The sequence below is a fragment of the Gopherus evgoodei genome, chromosome 3 (genome assembly GCF_007399415.2).
Source record: "Gopherus evgoodei ecotype Sinaloan lineage chromosome 3, rGopEvg1_v1.p, whole genome shotgun sequence".
NCBI classification, from domain to species: Eukaryota; Metazoa; Chordata; order Testudines; family Testudinidae; genus Gopherus; species Gopherus evgoodei.
The window spans coordinates 120,084,432-120,100,306 of NC_044324.1; the positions used below are offsets into that span (position 1 = coordinate 120,084,432).

The 15,875-nt window shown below is 45.8% G+C and overlaps 1 protein-coding gene across 10 annotated transcripts in view; it reads left to right on the top strand.

Moving 5' to 3' along the window:
• The window catches only part of UTRN (utrophin), a 638,628-nt gene that overhangs the window by 232,021 nt on the left and 390,732 nt on the right, over nt 1-15,875 (top strand). For all 10 annotated transcript variants that reach the window (XM_030556487.1, XM_030556489.1, XM_030556490.1 and 7 more), the window contains 3 exons: nt 5,740-5,916; nt 9,661-9,849; nt 11,950-12,122. In XM_030556487.1, coding sequence (XP_030412347.1) covers nt 5,740-5,916; nt 9,661-9,849; nt 11,950-12,122 — 539 coding nt within the window. The remainder of the gene's footprint in view (nt 1-5,739; nt 5,917-9,660; nt 9,850-11,949; nt 12,123-15,875) is intronic.

The window sequence follows — 15,875 nt, forward strand, 5'->3', positions numbered from 1 at the left end:
GTGACAGCTCTGGAAAGCAATCTGAACTCGGGTGCACTGGCCAGGTAGACAGGAAGAGACCCACGAACTTTTGAATTTCATTTCCTGTTTGTTTGCCCAGCGTGGAGCTCTGATCAGCACGGGTGGCCATGCAGTCCCAAACCCAAAAAGAGCTCCAGCATGGACCGTACGGGAGATACTGGATCTGATCGCTGTATGGGGAGACAAATCTATTCTATCAGAGCTCCGTTACAGAAGACGAAATGCCAAAGCATTTGAAAAAAATCTCCAGGCTATGATACAGAGTCCATGGCACAGTGCTGCGTGACAAGTGTAACGGAAAGCCAAAGAATCAAATGGACGCTCATGGAGGGAGTGAGGAAGTACTGAGGGCTCCAGCTATCTCACAGTCCCCGCAGTCTCCGAAAAGCATTTGCATTCTTGGCTGAGCTCCCAGTGCCTGTAGGGTCAAACACATTATCCGGGGTGGTTCAGGGTATAGCTTGTCAATTTACCCCCTCCACTCCATGAAAGAAAAGGGAAAAAAATCATTTCTCGACTTTTCGTATGTCTGAATGCTGCTGGTAGACGTGATGCTGCGGCAGTAAAGAGCAGCCATGACAGCAGCAGACGGTACAGAATGACAGATAACCGTCATCTCTAATGATGCAGCAGACGGTACAGAATGACTGATAACTGTCTTTGCTGTCATGCAAAGGCAAATGAATGCTGCTGTGTAGCACTGCAGTATCGCCTCTGTCAGTGGCATCCAGTATACATACGGTGACAGTTTAAAAAAAAAAAAAAAGAAGCTGAACGGGCTCCATGGTTGCCATGCTATGGCGTCTGCCAGGGCAATCCAGGGAAAAAGGGCGCGAAATGATTGTCTGCTGTTGCTTTCCCGAAGGAAGGAATGACTGACGACATTTATCCAGAACCACCAGCGACAATGATTTTTGCCCCATCAGGCACTGGGATCTCAACCCAGAATTCCAAGGGGCAGGGGAGACTGCGGGAACTATGGGATAGCTATGGAAAAGCTACCCACAGTGCAACGCTCCAGAAATCGACACTAGCCTCGGACCATGGACGCACACCGCCGAATTAATGTGCTTAGTGTGGCCGTGTTCACTTGACTTTATACAATCTGTTTTACAAAACCGGTTTATGTAAAATCGGAATAATCCCGTAATGTAGAAATACCCTAAGACCCTGCCAGCCTGACCCCCCTTCAGTTCCTTTTTGCCACCTGTGACCGTTGTTGGAACAGTGGTCTCTTGTCTCAAGTGCTCCACTTATCCCTAGCTTCTCTTATTTTGATTGTTGATTAATTGTTTTTAGTTAGCGTTAAGTGTTTCCTATAGTGTTAAGTGTAGTTTAGTAGTTGAGGGCACTCCCATCAATGACTGCCCTGCGGGGCTCTGGGGCATGCAGTCCCAGGCTTCAAGTCTTGGAACTTTCGCAACAAGCCCATGCCTACAGGTGACCCCTACAACTCCTGTCTCAGGTGCCTGGGAGAGCGCCATCAGGCGGACAAGTGTAGAATCTGTAAGACATTCAAGCCCCAGACATGAAAAGAGAGGGAGATTCCACTCAAGCAACTCCTCATGGAGTCCACTTTGCGGCCCTCTCAAGACGCGGGCCCAAGTGCTTCAGTGTGGAGTGCCCCTCCTGCGGTACTGTCTTTGGCATCATCTCGGGACCGGCGATCTCCCGGGCCCCAAAAACGCCCGCCTTGGCGCTTCGCCTGTTGCTGGGAAGAAGCAAGCCTTGGAAGGGCCCTGTTAGGCCCGAAGCAGTTGTCCCAGTCCCGACCGAGCAAGACTCTAACCAGGTCTCTAAGCAGGGCAAGGCTGCCCGGCCCAAATCTGTTCATCCCAGCCCTGCACAAGGGACAGGGCAAGTGGAAGAGATCACATTACCTTCCACATCATATACCTTCGAGGCTGCCAGAGGGCTCATCGAAATGAGCACTGGCTCCAACCCAAGTCCCGGTACTATCCAAGGGTAAACCGGCAATGTTTGGAATGGCAGCCCTCAGACCAGCATCTCCATGCCACTCGGAGTCCTGGTACCGATCTGACTCACGGTGCTGGTCTCGCAGTCCCGATCCTCGGAGCTGTTCCTGAGGTCGTTATCAATTTGTTGGATCATGATCCCGCTCCATATCCTGGTCACGGTCGGCAGCCTTGTGGCACCGTTTGGACCAATGCAGTGTGGAACTCTGATCCCCATGTCAACTGTCGCACCGGCCTGCAGCCCGCTGCCACACTCCATCACGGCACCGGTCATCAGAGCGGCATTGCTCTCTATCAGGGTGCTTCTCTTCGGCGCGGCACCGGTCGCTGTCACGGTCAGCATTCCAGCACCGATCCCCGCATGACCTGCACCTACCAAGGGACTCAGTGCCACCTTTGCTTCACTTGTGCACCGCTCCTCCTTGGCCGTCATGAACTCTATCCCCTTCCGGCAGGTCGGAGAAATCTTCTGGGTTCTCGGACATTCCCCAGTTGGGCCTGGGGAGCCTTGGCCAAGATCACCCAGCTGGCAGCCCATACCATCCTGCCCTCCCACCCCTTTTCCCCATCCCTCTTCAGGGACCCTTCTCACAAGCAACTCCTCATTCAGGAGGTTTAATCCCTCCTTGCCCTAGGGGCAGTGGAGGAAGTTTCCATATCCCCAAGGCAAAGAGAGGCTTAAGACCTATTCTGGACGTCAAGGAGCTCAACAAGTAACATCGTCAACCTGAAGTTCTGTATGGTCTCCTTAGCCACTATCATTCCCTCACTGTATCAGGGAGACTGGTGTGCCACCCTCGATATGAAAGACGCATACTCTCACATTTCAATTACTCTACCCCAGATGTTTCCTCCAGTTCGTGGTGAGCAAGATGCACTATCAGTTTACAGCCCTCCCGTTCGGCTTGTGCACAGCCCCTCATGTCTTTACCATGTGCATGGCGGTCGTGGCAGCTTTTCTTCGCTGACACCACGTGCATGTCTTCCTGTACCTCGACGACTGGCTTATATGGGGCCAGTCTCACTATCATGTCCAGTCTCAGGTACATCTAATCACGGACACGTTCACTCACTTGGGTATCATGGTAAATGTCAACAAATCTGTCCTTGCACCTATTCAAACAATAGAGTTCATAGGTGCACTCCTGGATGCAAACCAAGCGAGGGCTTTCCTTCCGGAAACACGGCACCTGGCTATAGCAAGCATAATTACCAGCCTCTGTAAGTTTCCCACCACCACAGCAAGGCAGTGCCTCAGGTTGCTGGGTCACATGGCTTCCTGTACCTACAGGGTGCAGCACGCCAGACTGACTCAGGCCGCTACAGACGTGCTTGGCTTCAGCCTACCCTCCTGGATGCGACAGTCTAGAAACGGTCCTCACAATCCCGAAGTGCACACTTGACTCCCTACAATGGTGGCTGGATCCTTGGATGGTGGGTGCTGGGGTCCCGTTCCATCTTCCTCAACCCACCCTTACCCTGGTCACAGACGCATCTGTCCTGGGATGGGTGGCCCACCTCGGGAACCTGACAACGCAGGGCTTATGGCATGAGAGCAAGCTGTCATTGCATATCAACATCAAAGAGCTCAGGGCGATTGCCTTGTGTGCCAAGCCTTTCTCCTCCACTTGCAGGGCCACTGCGTAGTAGTCCTAATGGACAACACTATGGCCATGTTCTACCTGAACAAGCAAGGCAGAGCCCGATCATCGCTGCTCTGCCAAGAAGCCCTCCTTCTGTGGGACTTCTGCTGAGCCCACCCCTTCAACTTTTCAGGCCTCGTACCTGCCGGGTGACCAGAACATTCTTGCAAACAGCTTGAGCAGGCATTTTCTTACTCACGAATGGTCAATACGTCTGTATATTATTAGTTCCATTTTCCGCACCTGGGGGTTTCCCCGAGTCAACTTGTTCGCTTCACAGTCCAACAGGAAGTGCCCAGTCTGCTGTTCCTTCTGGGGTCACAGCCTGGGCTCGACTGCAGACGCCTTCCAGATCACGTGGTTGGGTCAATTGCTTTATGCCTTCCCTCTGTTTATGTTGGTACACAAGGTGCTCCTCAAGGTCCGCTGGGACAAGGCAGATGTCATTCTGGTAACCCTTGCCTGGCCGCGTCAATGTTGGTACCCGTTCCTGCTGGACCTGTCAATCCAGGCTCCCCTGTGTCTCCCTCTCAGCGCTGAACTCATTTCTCAAAACCACGGTCATCTGCACCAGGACCTTCAGTCGCTCCACCTCACGGCCTCCACTTCAGGCTTAAATTCCGTGCATTTTGGACTGCCTGATATTCCTAAAGGACCAGCACCTAAACTTTGGATCCCTTGAGGTCCAGCTTGCAGCTATCTCAGCGTTTCACCCAGGCGCGGCCGGATGCCCTGTGTTTGCACACCCGGTTGTGTGGCGTTTCCTTAAAGGCCTGGAGAAAATCCATCCTCCAACGAAGCCACCCTTGCCTGCATGGGACCTTAACTTGCCTCTCTTGCCTTATGGGCCCTCCTTTTGAGCCGCTGGCCTCCTGCTCACTTCTCTCTCTCTCTCTCTCTCTCTCTCTCTCTCTCTCTCTCTCTCTCTCTCTCTCTCTCTCTCTCTCTCTCTCTTGGAAGGTCGCCTTCCTAGTGGCCATCACTTCTGCACGTCGGGTGTCTGAACTACAGGATCTCGTGTGTGAGCCGCTTTATACCGTATTTCATAAAGTTCAACTAAGAACTCACCCGGCCTTCCTACCAAAAGTGGTGTCCTGCTTCCCTGTGAGCCAGGATATCTTCCTACCCATTTTCTACCCAAACCCGCATGCTGACCTTTGTGAAAAAGGTCTCCATTCTCTTGATGTTTGAAGGGCACTCACCTTCTATATAGACTGGACAAAGCCCTTTCGTAAAACAACCAAGTTGTTTGCTGCTATTGTGGAGTGGAAGAAAGGTGCCCTGGTTTCCTCTCAATCTTCGTGGATCACCGGGTGCATTCGTGCTTGCTATAACCTGGCAAACGTCCCTCCGCCTGCTTTTATGGCTCACTCCACGAGAGCTCAGGCGTAACCAGCTGCCTTCCTGGCACACATTCCTCTCCAGGAAATCTGCAGAGCTGCCACATGGGCCTCCGTTCACACCTTCACGACCCACTACACCATCGTTCGGCACTCTTGGGATGGTGTGGCCTTTGGCAGAGCGACCCTCCAATCTGTGGTTCCTTGACTCCGACCCCACCTCCGAGTCACCAAACTGGAATTGATATGAGCAAGCACTCAAAGAAGAGAAAATGGTTACTCAACTTTCTGTAACTGTTGTTGTTTGAGATGTGTTGCTCGTATATATTCCATTTCCACCCACCTTCCCCTCTCTCGGAGTAGCCATCAAGAAGGAACTGAAGTGGGGTCGGCCTGGCAGGGTCTTAGAATGCCATATCGGCACCACTTCTGGGGGCTCCCCAGCCAGCCCGACGAGTAGCTGCTAGGGACAAAGTTTCCGACATCCGTGCACACGGCACAAGCACCTAACTGGAATAGATATGAGCAACATATCTCAAAGAACAACAGTTACAGAAAGGTGAGTAACCGTTTTTTCCGCCCCAGGCCTTGTTTGTTCTGCATTTTCACATTTAAGGAGGAGAAAAGCTGAATTTATAAAGCAGTACTGTAGTAATACACATACACCACTCTGACGTGTTTACCCATTGAATGATGTGTGAAAAGGGGGAAGTAACTTTTCAGTGATTGCAGACAGCTGTAATTAGGTGTACTCTGCAGGAACTGCTTCAGGAGCTTGAACAGCACCGTGAGGAATTCACTGCTTTGCAGAAGAAGAGCAGCAACCTGTCCCAATATGGCCCAGTTGGGGAAGCAGAGCACACCAGTGTGCGTCAGCGCTGGCAACAAGTTGAAACCCAGTTTGCTGCATGTCAACAGATGCAGTTCAAACCCCAGGTAAGTGTGTGTCTCTTTCCCTCCCCCTTACCCCACCCCCAGTGGTAAACAGTTGTATATTATAATGCAGCAGGACAAGAAGATAAATCAAAAGAACTATCCATTTGAATGACATCCAGAGACTTGCATTTGGCCAGTGCATACTGGCATGCAGCTGCAATAATTTGTAGTATCCTACATCCTCTGCCATTGAGGTAGCTGCAGAACAACAGCATGGGGGTTACTGCACCTTAGTGGTCCTACATGACTTTTAGGCATATGTCCATTCCCAGTCTTCTCCCACCCCTTGTGCACTGCTGAGGAAAGAGCCTGCAGAGAGCAAGGCTCTGAGTTTTGCAGATGATGCAGAGAGACTGCCTCTCCTTCTGCAGCAGAAACACACTGGTTCCAAGGCCAGGGAGGCCTGCCTGTCTGCAGAAGAGAGCTGGATTTATGTCTTCAGAATTAAGTCACTAAAGTTGGCGAAAGAATAAAGCATGTGAACAAAATGAACATATAGGGACACCCTGAAAATAGTAGCATGCCCATAGTTATACATTTTCTAGATATGTCAGTCATAACAGGCAGAATTGCGCAATCAGCATATGCATATGTTGTGAATTTTTTTTCTAATAGTTCCTTTGCACTATTGTAATGTTGCATCAAAGGTTATTCTTGATATATGATAGAGGTCTATAAAATCATAACTGGTGTGGAGAAAGTAAAAAAGGAAGTGTTATTTATTCCTTCTCATAACACAAGAACTAGGGGTCACCAAATGAAATTAATAAGCAGCAGATTTAAAACAAACAAAAGGAAGTATTTCTTCACACAACGCACAGTCAACCTGTGGAACTCTTTGCCAGAGGATGTTGTGAAGGCCAAGACTATAACAGGGTTAAAAAAGAATTAGATACGTTCATGGAGTATAGGTCCATCAATGGCTATTAGCCAGAATGGGCATCCCTAGCCTCTGTTTGCCAGAAGCTGGGAATGAGTGACAGGGGATGGGTCCCTTGATGATAACCTGTTTTGTTCATTCCCTCTGGAGCACCTGGCATTGGCCACTGTCGGAAGACAAGATATTAGGCTAGATGGACCTTTGGTCTGACCCAGTATGGCCATTCTTATGATTACTTTAAGCCCCTGTGTTCTAATTATGCTCTCAATTGCATTAGAGCCAATTTTGTGCTTGTACATCATGATTTTTTTGTGTGCATGATAAATGGCTGAAACATAACATATGAATTAGTAGTCTCATGGCAGCATCCAGATGTTTCCAGTTTCAATACACTGCTAGCACTGCAATTTGGCATCCTTCCTTAGAAGTGTTCAGTACCTGAGATAAACTTCATTCAACAGTTAGATGTCCTGACTTGAGCTTCTTCTGTGGTTCTTTTACTCTTGACCACACAAATTATGCCCAATGGATTCTAATAAATTTGAACAACATGTTCAAGCAGCAAAGAGTCCTGTGGCACCTTATAGACAAACAGATGTATTGGCGCATGAGCTTTCGTGGGTGAATACCCACTTCATCGGATGCATGCCCAGAAACATCCAGACATTGAATACAACTTTAAGCTTAACAAGTTCATAGAGTGAAAGACCCAAGTATGTTTTCTCAGCCACTGCTATTGATCAAACGCAGAATTATTATCTCCAGGGAGAAGGAGAGCTGTTTTTCTCACTGACAATTGAAGTACATTTGGGTAATGTATGATGACTAGGCCAGATGTTGCTTGAGTGATTTGGCAACTGTAAGAGGTTTAGCAGCACAATTTGAGGAAGAAAATGCAAAATATCACTGATGAACAGCAGCTATGCAGGAATCAATTGCAAAAGTTGCCAATTTTCCTTCAGTCTTTCTGAGATTGAAGAACTGGGCTGTCCACTTGCAGTGGAGCACAAAAAGCTGATCTTCCTCAATACTGTTCTAAGGATTGCAGACTCAACTGCAGAAGAGACCTTTTGTAAGTAGAGGCATTTTTTGAAAATCACTTTTAATAGCTTAACGAAAGAAAAAATGCCACTTCATGCTGTTACTGATGTAGTTAATTATCCTGCTTTGGTTACTGAACACCTGAAGTGAGCTTACCAAAAAACCCAATCATGAATTTTAGAATATCTTGGAATTTTTCTCATGGTTTCTATATAGAGTGATAGACACAGGATGAAAATTTAGATGAATCCTTCTGATATGTGTTTCTACCATCATGCTAACTGACAGCAACACTTAATGTTGATACTAAGAGTGATGTATTCACTGTCTACAAAATTCAGTGGAGGTGATTAATTAAAGGCATTGAAGTTACTAATGTTCTTGCTACTGTCATTAAAAAGAACACTTTTTAGAAGATTACACTCAGCATCACTTCACCCTTATCTCCCCTACTGCTCCCAAAATACAGTGTGGGACTACTATATATTTTAAAAGGTACAAGTAGATTTGGCATTTAATTGGAGTCCAAATAGGACACTGATCCTGTAGGCACTTCAGTATACTGATACAACCTCTTACCTATAAGAGAGAACTCTTTCATTTCCTCTCCAATTTCCTTACTAAGCCATTTGCTCAAAACACAAAGGAACTTGCAGATTTAGAGTTCTGATACTCATTGTGCCATCATGCAGTGTTCTCAACTCATTTGCTTCTTGTAACCATGATAGTGTGTTATACATACACCAGATGAAGCAAAGAATGTTCATTGCAAGATTTTAATTTTTTACAGTTGATGTTAAAGCTCTGGTGTTTTCAGTGATGGCAACACAGTGTCCTCTGTCCATTAACAAGCTTTTGAAACAGGAAACTATTTCCAGGATGTTTCAGCCCACAGAAAATTTGTTTTATAGACCTGTGACTACTGTCTTTGCCAGACATGCCAACAATGCAACTTAGGCTACCTGGAGCTAATTTCCAGGAACTCTCCAGTGCAGTTATGTCATCTATATCATGTGCCATAGAAGAGAGCCACATTTTACTACCTCCAGTGCTTCCCTCTCTATTAACTGGGAACTCAACCCATATAGATTGTGGTCTATAGAACCACATCAGACGATTCCAGAGGCCCCAGAAGTTGCTAATCTCTTGTGGCTGCAAAATGGATACAGTGGATACTGTGTGCATACAAACATGAAACTCAATTGCACAGTTTTTTGGCATTATGAGGGAAAGTGAGGCACCAACTATGATGCTGGAAACCATGTAAGCACCTTTCAGTATGCTGGAAAAGTGCTCACATGCTTTAAAATCTTTTGTAGGGTCTTAGTCATCCCATGCAAAGCTTAAGACTTATGAGAGGATATTTAAAAATACTTTTGGGAGCAAAAAGTGCTAAGAAGACTAGGGGAGGAAAAATGGTGGGATGTGCTGGAGTAAATTTACAGCTCTGTTTTGTCTTCAGGAAAGCAGAGACTGTCTCTTGTTTCCATGAGTCCAGGGAGAAAAAGTGTTACACCTTTTTGGCATGAGGTATAAAAATGAACGTGGGAGAACTAAAAGATTTGTTTTTTTTTAAAAAGGATTTAAAAAAAAATTAAATTAATTACTGGTATAATCCTGATGGCCCTCTGTGGGATTGGGTAATTTTGAAAAGGTTAGAAAGAACTCTCATGTTTTTTGTTTTTAATTTAGAAAATGCCTACTCTGAATATAGTAGAAATTTTTCATTTGTAACAGTAGCCTTTTGCTTAGGATTTCCTTTTTTCCAAAATGTATTAAATTGAGAAGAATAAATAATTAAATGACTTTTTATGTTTCTTTAGGCAATCCCAGTCCTGAGGTTAAAAGGCAACTATCCATCAGGAATTAGGGCCTCTCCCTTCCCTACTGAATACCTTGTTGAAATTAACAGAGTGTTGCTGGCCATGGCTGATGTTGAACTGTTACTGAATGCACCAGAGCTAAACACTGGTGTCTATGAGGACTTCTCTACGCAGGAAGATTCATTGAAGGTATTGCAAATTGAAGTGCTGTATTGCTAAAAGAGCAACAAAAAGGGATGAAAACAATGAAGTGATTCAGTGGTTACATTTTGTGTAGTATAATGGTTCAATATATATCATGTGGAAAATAATAAGTAAATCCTACTTGTGTCTTTCCCACTGTAGCTGTTGTTGGTAACTCTCACGTGTCAGTGCATATTCTCAGTTTGGAACACTCAAGTTTGAAATGGAAAGTAGAGACGTGAGAAGTGGTTTTCTTCTTTCAGTGAAATTTTATAGTTGTGTGTTTATAAATATTGGTTGCTACAGGGATTCCAATTTTTTTCATAGTGTGATCAACACCTCATTTAAAGAGAGAGAGAGCCTAATGGGTCAACTTCCCTTCCACTGTCTCAACCATGATTTCATACATGTATCCCTGTAGTAATCACAGCCGTTACTTATTTGGAAAAGTATTAGGAAAGAATTTGTTCATAGCTTAGCTTACTACAAATAAAGTTTGAGTAAGCAAACCACATGTTTAACTTTAAGCATGAAAATACTCTTGTCCCAATTCAGCACTTAAGCACATAACTCATCCCAATTGAAGTCAATGGGACTACTCACATCCATTAATTTTTGTTTTTGAAAAAGTAACTTGCTGGGTAAAATTTTCCAAAGCACCGAAGTCCATTTTCAGAAGTAAATTAGATACTCAAGGGGTCTAAGTCTCATTTACTTTGAAAGTTTTTGAAACTTATACCTGGTCTCCTTTTATTTTTAATTTCATTCCTCATCTCACATCTACGTCTCTTGTTCCATGCATGTTTCTTTGCCTTCTGATGTTTCCCATTCACTGCACAAGCTTCCCTTTGTAGCGATGTCCCCTAACAGAGGTAGCTAGGCTGACTGCTACTTTTCCTTGTTGCCTGCTGCTTGTGTGCATGTCTCGGTGCTTCTTTGTAATTTCTTTGCAAAGTGTTATAAAAGCAGCTGGAAACAAGGAGAAAGAGCTAGCAACATGTGATTCACCAGCTCTCTACAGACCACAGTCTGAGGACTCCTGGACTAGTACTATTTATTAGTTTTTGGAGCAAGGGAGAATTAAAATAGCTGAACTATTTCACTGAGAAAAGCAATTACTATTGCTCATCCAAATGTTTTCAAAAGTATACATAACTATAACATCATGCCTTGTTAGGGTGAGGTATTTTGATCCATTTTGATGATCATGCTGTTTTCAGTCCCTATTCCCTCCTTGCTGTATGTGTGCACCCATAGAGGAATTATTCCAGTGATGATAGTAAAACTGCATGTGTTTAAAAAGGCTCATCATAGTTTTAGGTAATAGTGTCCCATACATTTTTCTTTTTGACAATCTGACATTATTTAAAATACATTTTGGAAGAAAAATAGCATGCAGAAGTGTATGGAATTTATGGAAATAATGAAACTACAATTGACAGTCTGCAATTTCACCCATATGCCATTGTACCTAGATCATGGAGAAGTCTCAGAATAGTGCCAGCACTCTGTAAGGTTCTGGAACACCTAGACACAATGCTGTAATATGTTTTGAAATTGGCAGTATTAACTCTGAAATCTTTTTGTCCTTTAAAGTTAAAATGTTCACATTACTTTAATGCCATTCTGGGTATGTCAGAAATTGTGTGGGCGTAATTTAAACTATCCCTTTTCTTATGAGACTTCAAAGGAAGTTTTGATGAGATGAGGAAGAAAGAGGAAAATTAACCTTAAGTGTATTGCGAGTGCAATCTTTGTTCAAAAGAAGAAGAGAAAAAGTGAAGTTCATTCTAATACTTCTTGTTCCTTTAACTTAAAAACTGCTTGGCTGTAAATATGTATGTTGTCCTCTTATAAGCTTGTAGAAAGGACAGAAGATTAAAAAGGTGCAGCTGAAAACAATTTTTCTCTGTTGATTTATCAGCTGGTGGTGCTGATAAATCAATGATAGCTAGTGGTGGTGCACACCATGATAGCTAATGTCTTCCATTTCTGGGTGTTCAACCGGCAATATTCAAAATGTTTTTTTGACGGGGCTATTGACTATTCTTGTTTCCTGCTGGTGTTGACTTTACTAATGGGTTGGTGCCATCATTGTGCTTGTAGAATATAAAAGATGTTTTGGACAAACTTGGGGACCAGATTGCAGTCATTCATGAGAAACAACCTGATGTTATCCTGGAAGCATCTGGACCTGAAGCAATTCAAATAGGAGATGCACTAACACAGCTGAATGCAGAGTGGGACAGAATTAATAGGATGTACAATGATCAGAAGTGGTAAGTCTGTTTGATTTTGTAGGAATATTTTAATGCAAGTGCAAAGGAGTTCCATTTCTCTCCCCAGAACCAGCTGTAACTCTGGTAACAGATGTATCTACCAAAGTCTGGGGGTCCATCTCGGTCAGCTGCAGGCACAAGCTTATTGATCACGCTGGGACCACAGTCCAGTCATTTGTCATCTTTTTGTGCATTCCTCTAGTTCCTCTCATTCCAAGGATACTCAGGAAACTGAAATGAGACAAAGTAACATTAATCCTCATGGTCCAGGTGTGGCCAAGACAATATTGGTTCATGGACCTACCTTAGCTCTTCGTTTGGTCACTGATAACTTTATCTTTGGTCAAGAATCTCCTGTCTCAGAATCAGGCCAAATCTTTGCATCCCAACTTCCAATCTCTCTACTTCATGGCATGGGGTTGAATTCTCAGAAAAAATGGTTACTAGTACAGTAACTGCAGGTCTTCGAGTTACGTTGTGCACATATATGTTCCACAACCCTCTCACTTTCCCTTCTACTATGCACATTGCAGTGGGCTGAAGGAGCAGAAAGGGAGGAGGCAGGCATGCCTTAAACTTGGTGCATGAGGAGAGCAGGGGCGCATCATGTACCGCTTAGTGGTACTGCTGTAAACAGTCTCCAACGTGAGTGTATTAGGCATGTACACAACACATCTTGAAGAACAATAGCTACTGTATAGGTAACTGGGCTTTTCTTGCAGGGAAACTTAGCAACAGGCAAGTTTAGTGAGAGAGCTTGGATTTTGACTTAAGTTGTTTCAACTACTTGCAAAAGCAAATTCTGTTAGACTAGGTTTGGACTACATACTAGCTGTACGTATTCTGTTCAGAGCAGGGTGAAAATTTTGATGTGCTCACAAAGCTCTGTAAACCTTTTTCTGGACAGTCCAAATGTTGGTGTAACTGAAGAGATAATACAAAATGAGAATGTTAAAATGCGGGAGCTCATTAAATTCTTATTTATATAGAAGCATTAAGTGTGTTCTTTTACAAAACAGTTTATGGAAGTATCTGGTCTGCCCATGAGTTATAGATAGGTATAATTTTTGCAAAGGAAGGAGAATAAAAGCAAAACTGGTTACTCATGAGACAGATTATATTCATTAACGGAAGTTTTAAAGGTTGATAAGGTTTTAAAAAAAGTCATGCAAACAAATAGTGAATGTCACTTATTTATGAGGCAAAAAGGTATTTTAAAATAACACTGTATTGTTTGAATAACCATTTAAATATTAAGTAAACTAAGTATTACATGAAGTAGTAATCTCCTCTGACCAATGTGTTCATTTTCTAAGCCTCCAAAAAGCACATTGGCAATAAAAGAGAACTAGTTTTCCCATTTGGTTGTAGGGATCATTTTACTGGGTTAATTTCTTAAGGTGTGTGTGGGAAGTCAAAGCAAGTATTAGGAATTAGTGAAAAAAGAAACTTTCTCAATGTGTGCGTTTCTTGATTGGGGGGGTATTTTTTTTTATATGATGAATAAATTAAATATAAAATTCACTATATATGCTAATGTGAAGGAGCCATTTGGAGAAGCTGACCAGGCCCATGGTTCTTAAAATACCACTATCGGGATATTATAACAGTTTATTTGAAGAAATCAGGTGATGTTGCATTCTCATTCACTGGCTTTTAAGAAATGAACAATAAACTGTGATCTCTGAAGAAAAAACGCTTGTACCTAGTTCAATGGTTCATAAACCTGCAGGCTATTTGTGGCTCAATTAGCACAGAACCGCGACCCATGTGACAGCCTCAGGGCTATACCCGTAGTATATATATTGTGTAGATGGTGCCCACATGACGCACAGAAAGTTGCATATGCATCCCACAAGGGTAAATAGGTTGAGAACCACTGATCTAGTCTAAAGCATATTCAAGTTTACAGAACTTTTTAGATTAAAGTTGTATGTAAATTAAATGCTGCTCATTTTCTAAATAGCTTGTACAGATTTCGGTTTGGGAGAATCATTCATGTTTACAAACTGAAGCCCAGATAAGCCCCTCCTTCCACCGTTGTAAGATGTAAGCCAACTCAATTTAACTGACCTCTATAGTTAAAACTAAGCCATACAAACCAAGTAAAAGAAACATTTTTTCTTCTTCGAGTGATTGCTCATATCCATTCCAGGTAGGTGTACGTGCCGCGCGTGCACGTCTGCCGGAAACTTTTTACCCTAGCAACTCCAGTGGGCCGGCAGGTCGCCCCCTAGAGTGGTGCCACTATGGCACTAGATATATACCCCTGCCGGCCCGCCCGCTTTTCAGTTCCTTCTTACCGCCGTGTCGGTTGCTGGAACTGTGGAGTGCGGCTTGCTGACCTCCACGTCCTTAGCTCTCCTGTTCGTCTTCGTCGTTTGATTGTAGGTAGTTCTTAGTTAAGTAGTAGATAGCCTTTTAGTATAATAGTTAGTTAGAATCCTGTAAATAGTTATCGAACGTTGCCTGTGGGTGGGCCATTGCCCTCCCCGGCACCGGGCCCATGCCTGGCTCGCCGGGCTTCAAGCAGTGCTCGGCGTGCAAGAAGCCGATGCCTATGAGCGATCCCCACGACACGTGCCTTAAGTGCCTTGGGGAATCACACATTAGCGACAAGTGCCGCATTTGTAAGGCTTTTAAGCCTCGCACTAAAAAGGAGAGAGACCAAAGACTTCGCGCTCTCCTCATGGAAGCGGCCCTGTCTCCGGCACTGGCGACGCAGTCAGCCAGTTCTACTCCGGCACCGGACCGCGCCGGCACCGGCAAGACTCCCCGGCACCGACCATCTCCGGCACCGGGAGCAGATCTACGTCCCTCGGCGTCTGCGACACCATCAAGGCAGGCCCGAGTGGACCGCCCGGCACCTACCTTTGCCGCGGCACCGCCTGCAGGACTGCTGTCGACTCCGGGCCCAGAAGGTCCGTTGAGTCCAGCTCCACTTAGCTCCCCCGTAAGATCAGGGGTCGAGCTAAGGGTCCCATCGACCCCGGAGACCTTCGCCTCGGCTCGGGACTTAATTGCACTAACGGAGCCATCTCAGCCGGCACCCCCGGGACGCATAACTTCCAAGGGTAAGCTGATGCTTCGAGCGCTGTCTCCCGAGTCCCGGCACCGATCACCCCGGAGGCGCGAACGCTCACACTCGGGGCGCCGCTCGGAGTCCCAGCACCGGTTGCCCAGACGGTACCGGTCGTACTCGCGGCACCGATCACCATCCGCACGGTCCCGGTCGGGCTCATCTCACCACCGGCACCGAGACTCCAGGAGCCGTTCGCCTCGGCGTTCAGCCCCGCGGTCGACCTCCAGGCACCGAACCTGTGGCAGGTCCCGAACCCGGTCGACCTCCCGGCACCGCGCTGGTGGTAGGTCCCGGTCTCCGCTGCCGGCCCGGCACCGCGTTCACAGAAGGTTGCGGTCCCACTCCCGGCACCGACATCGTTCCTGCTCCCAGTCGGGATCTCGGCACAGATCATCACGCTGTTCCCGGTCCCGATCCCGGTACCGATGTGGGTCGCGGCACCGAGGGGAGCGTCAGTCACGGCGCATAGAGCTGCATATCAACCAAGCTCAGCGCCCCCCCTGGCCTTCTAGGGAGCCGTCGGTTTCCTCCCACACTGACAGTGTCTATGCCATGGCACAGGACAGGCACGCGGCCCTGTTCCAAGACCCTCCGCCACAAGAACGAGGGCCTCCACAGTGGGGGTTTTGGACCCTATGGGCATACTCTCAGGCCCAGGGTCCGCAACACAT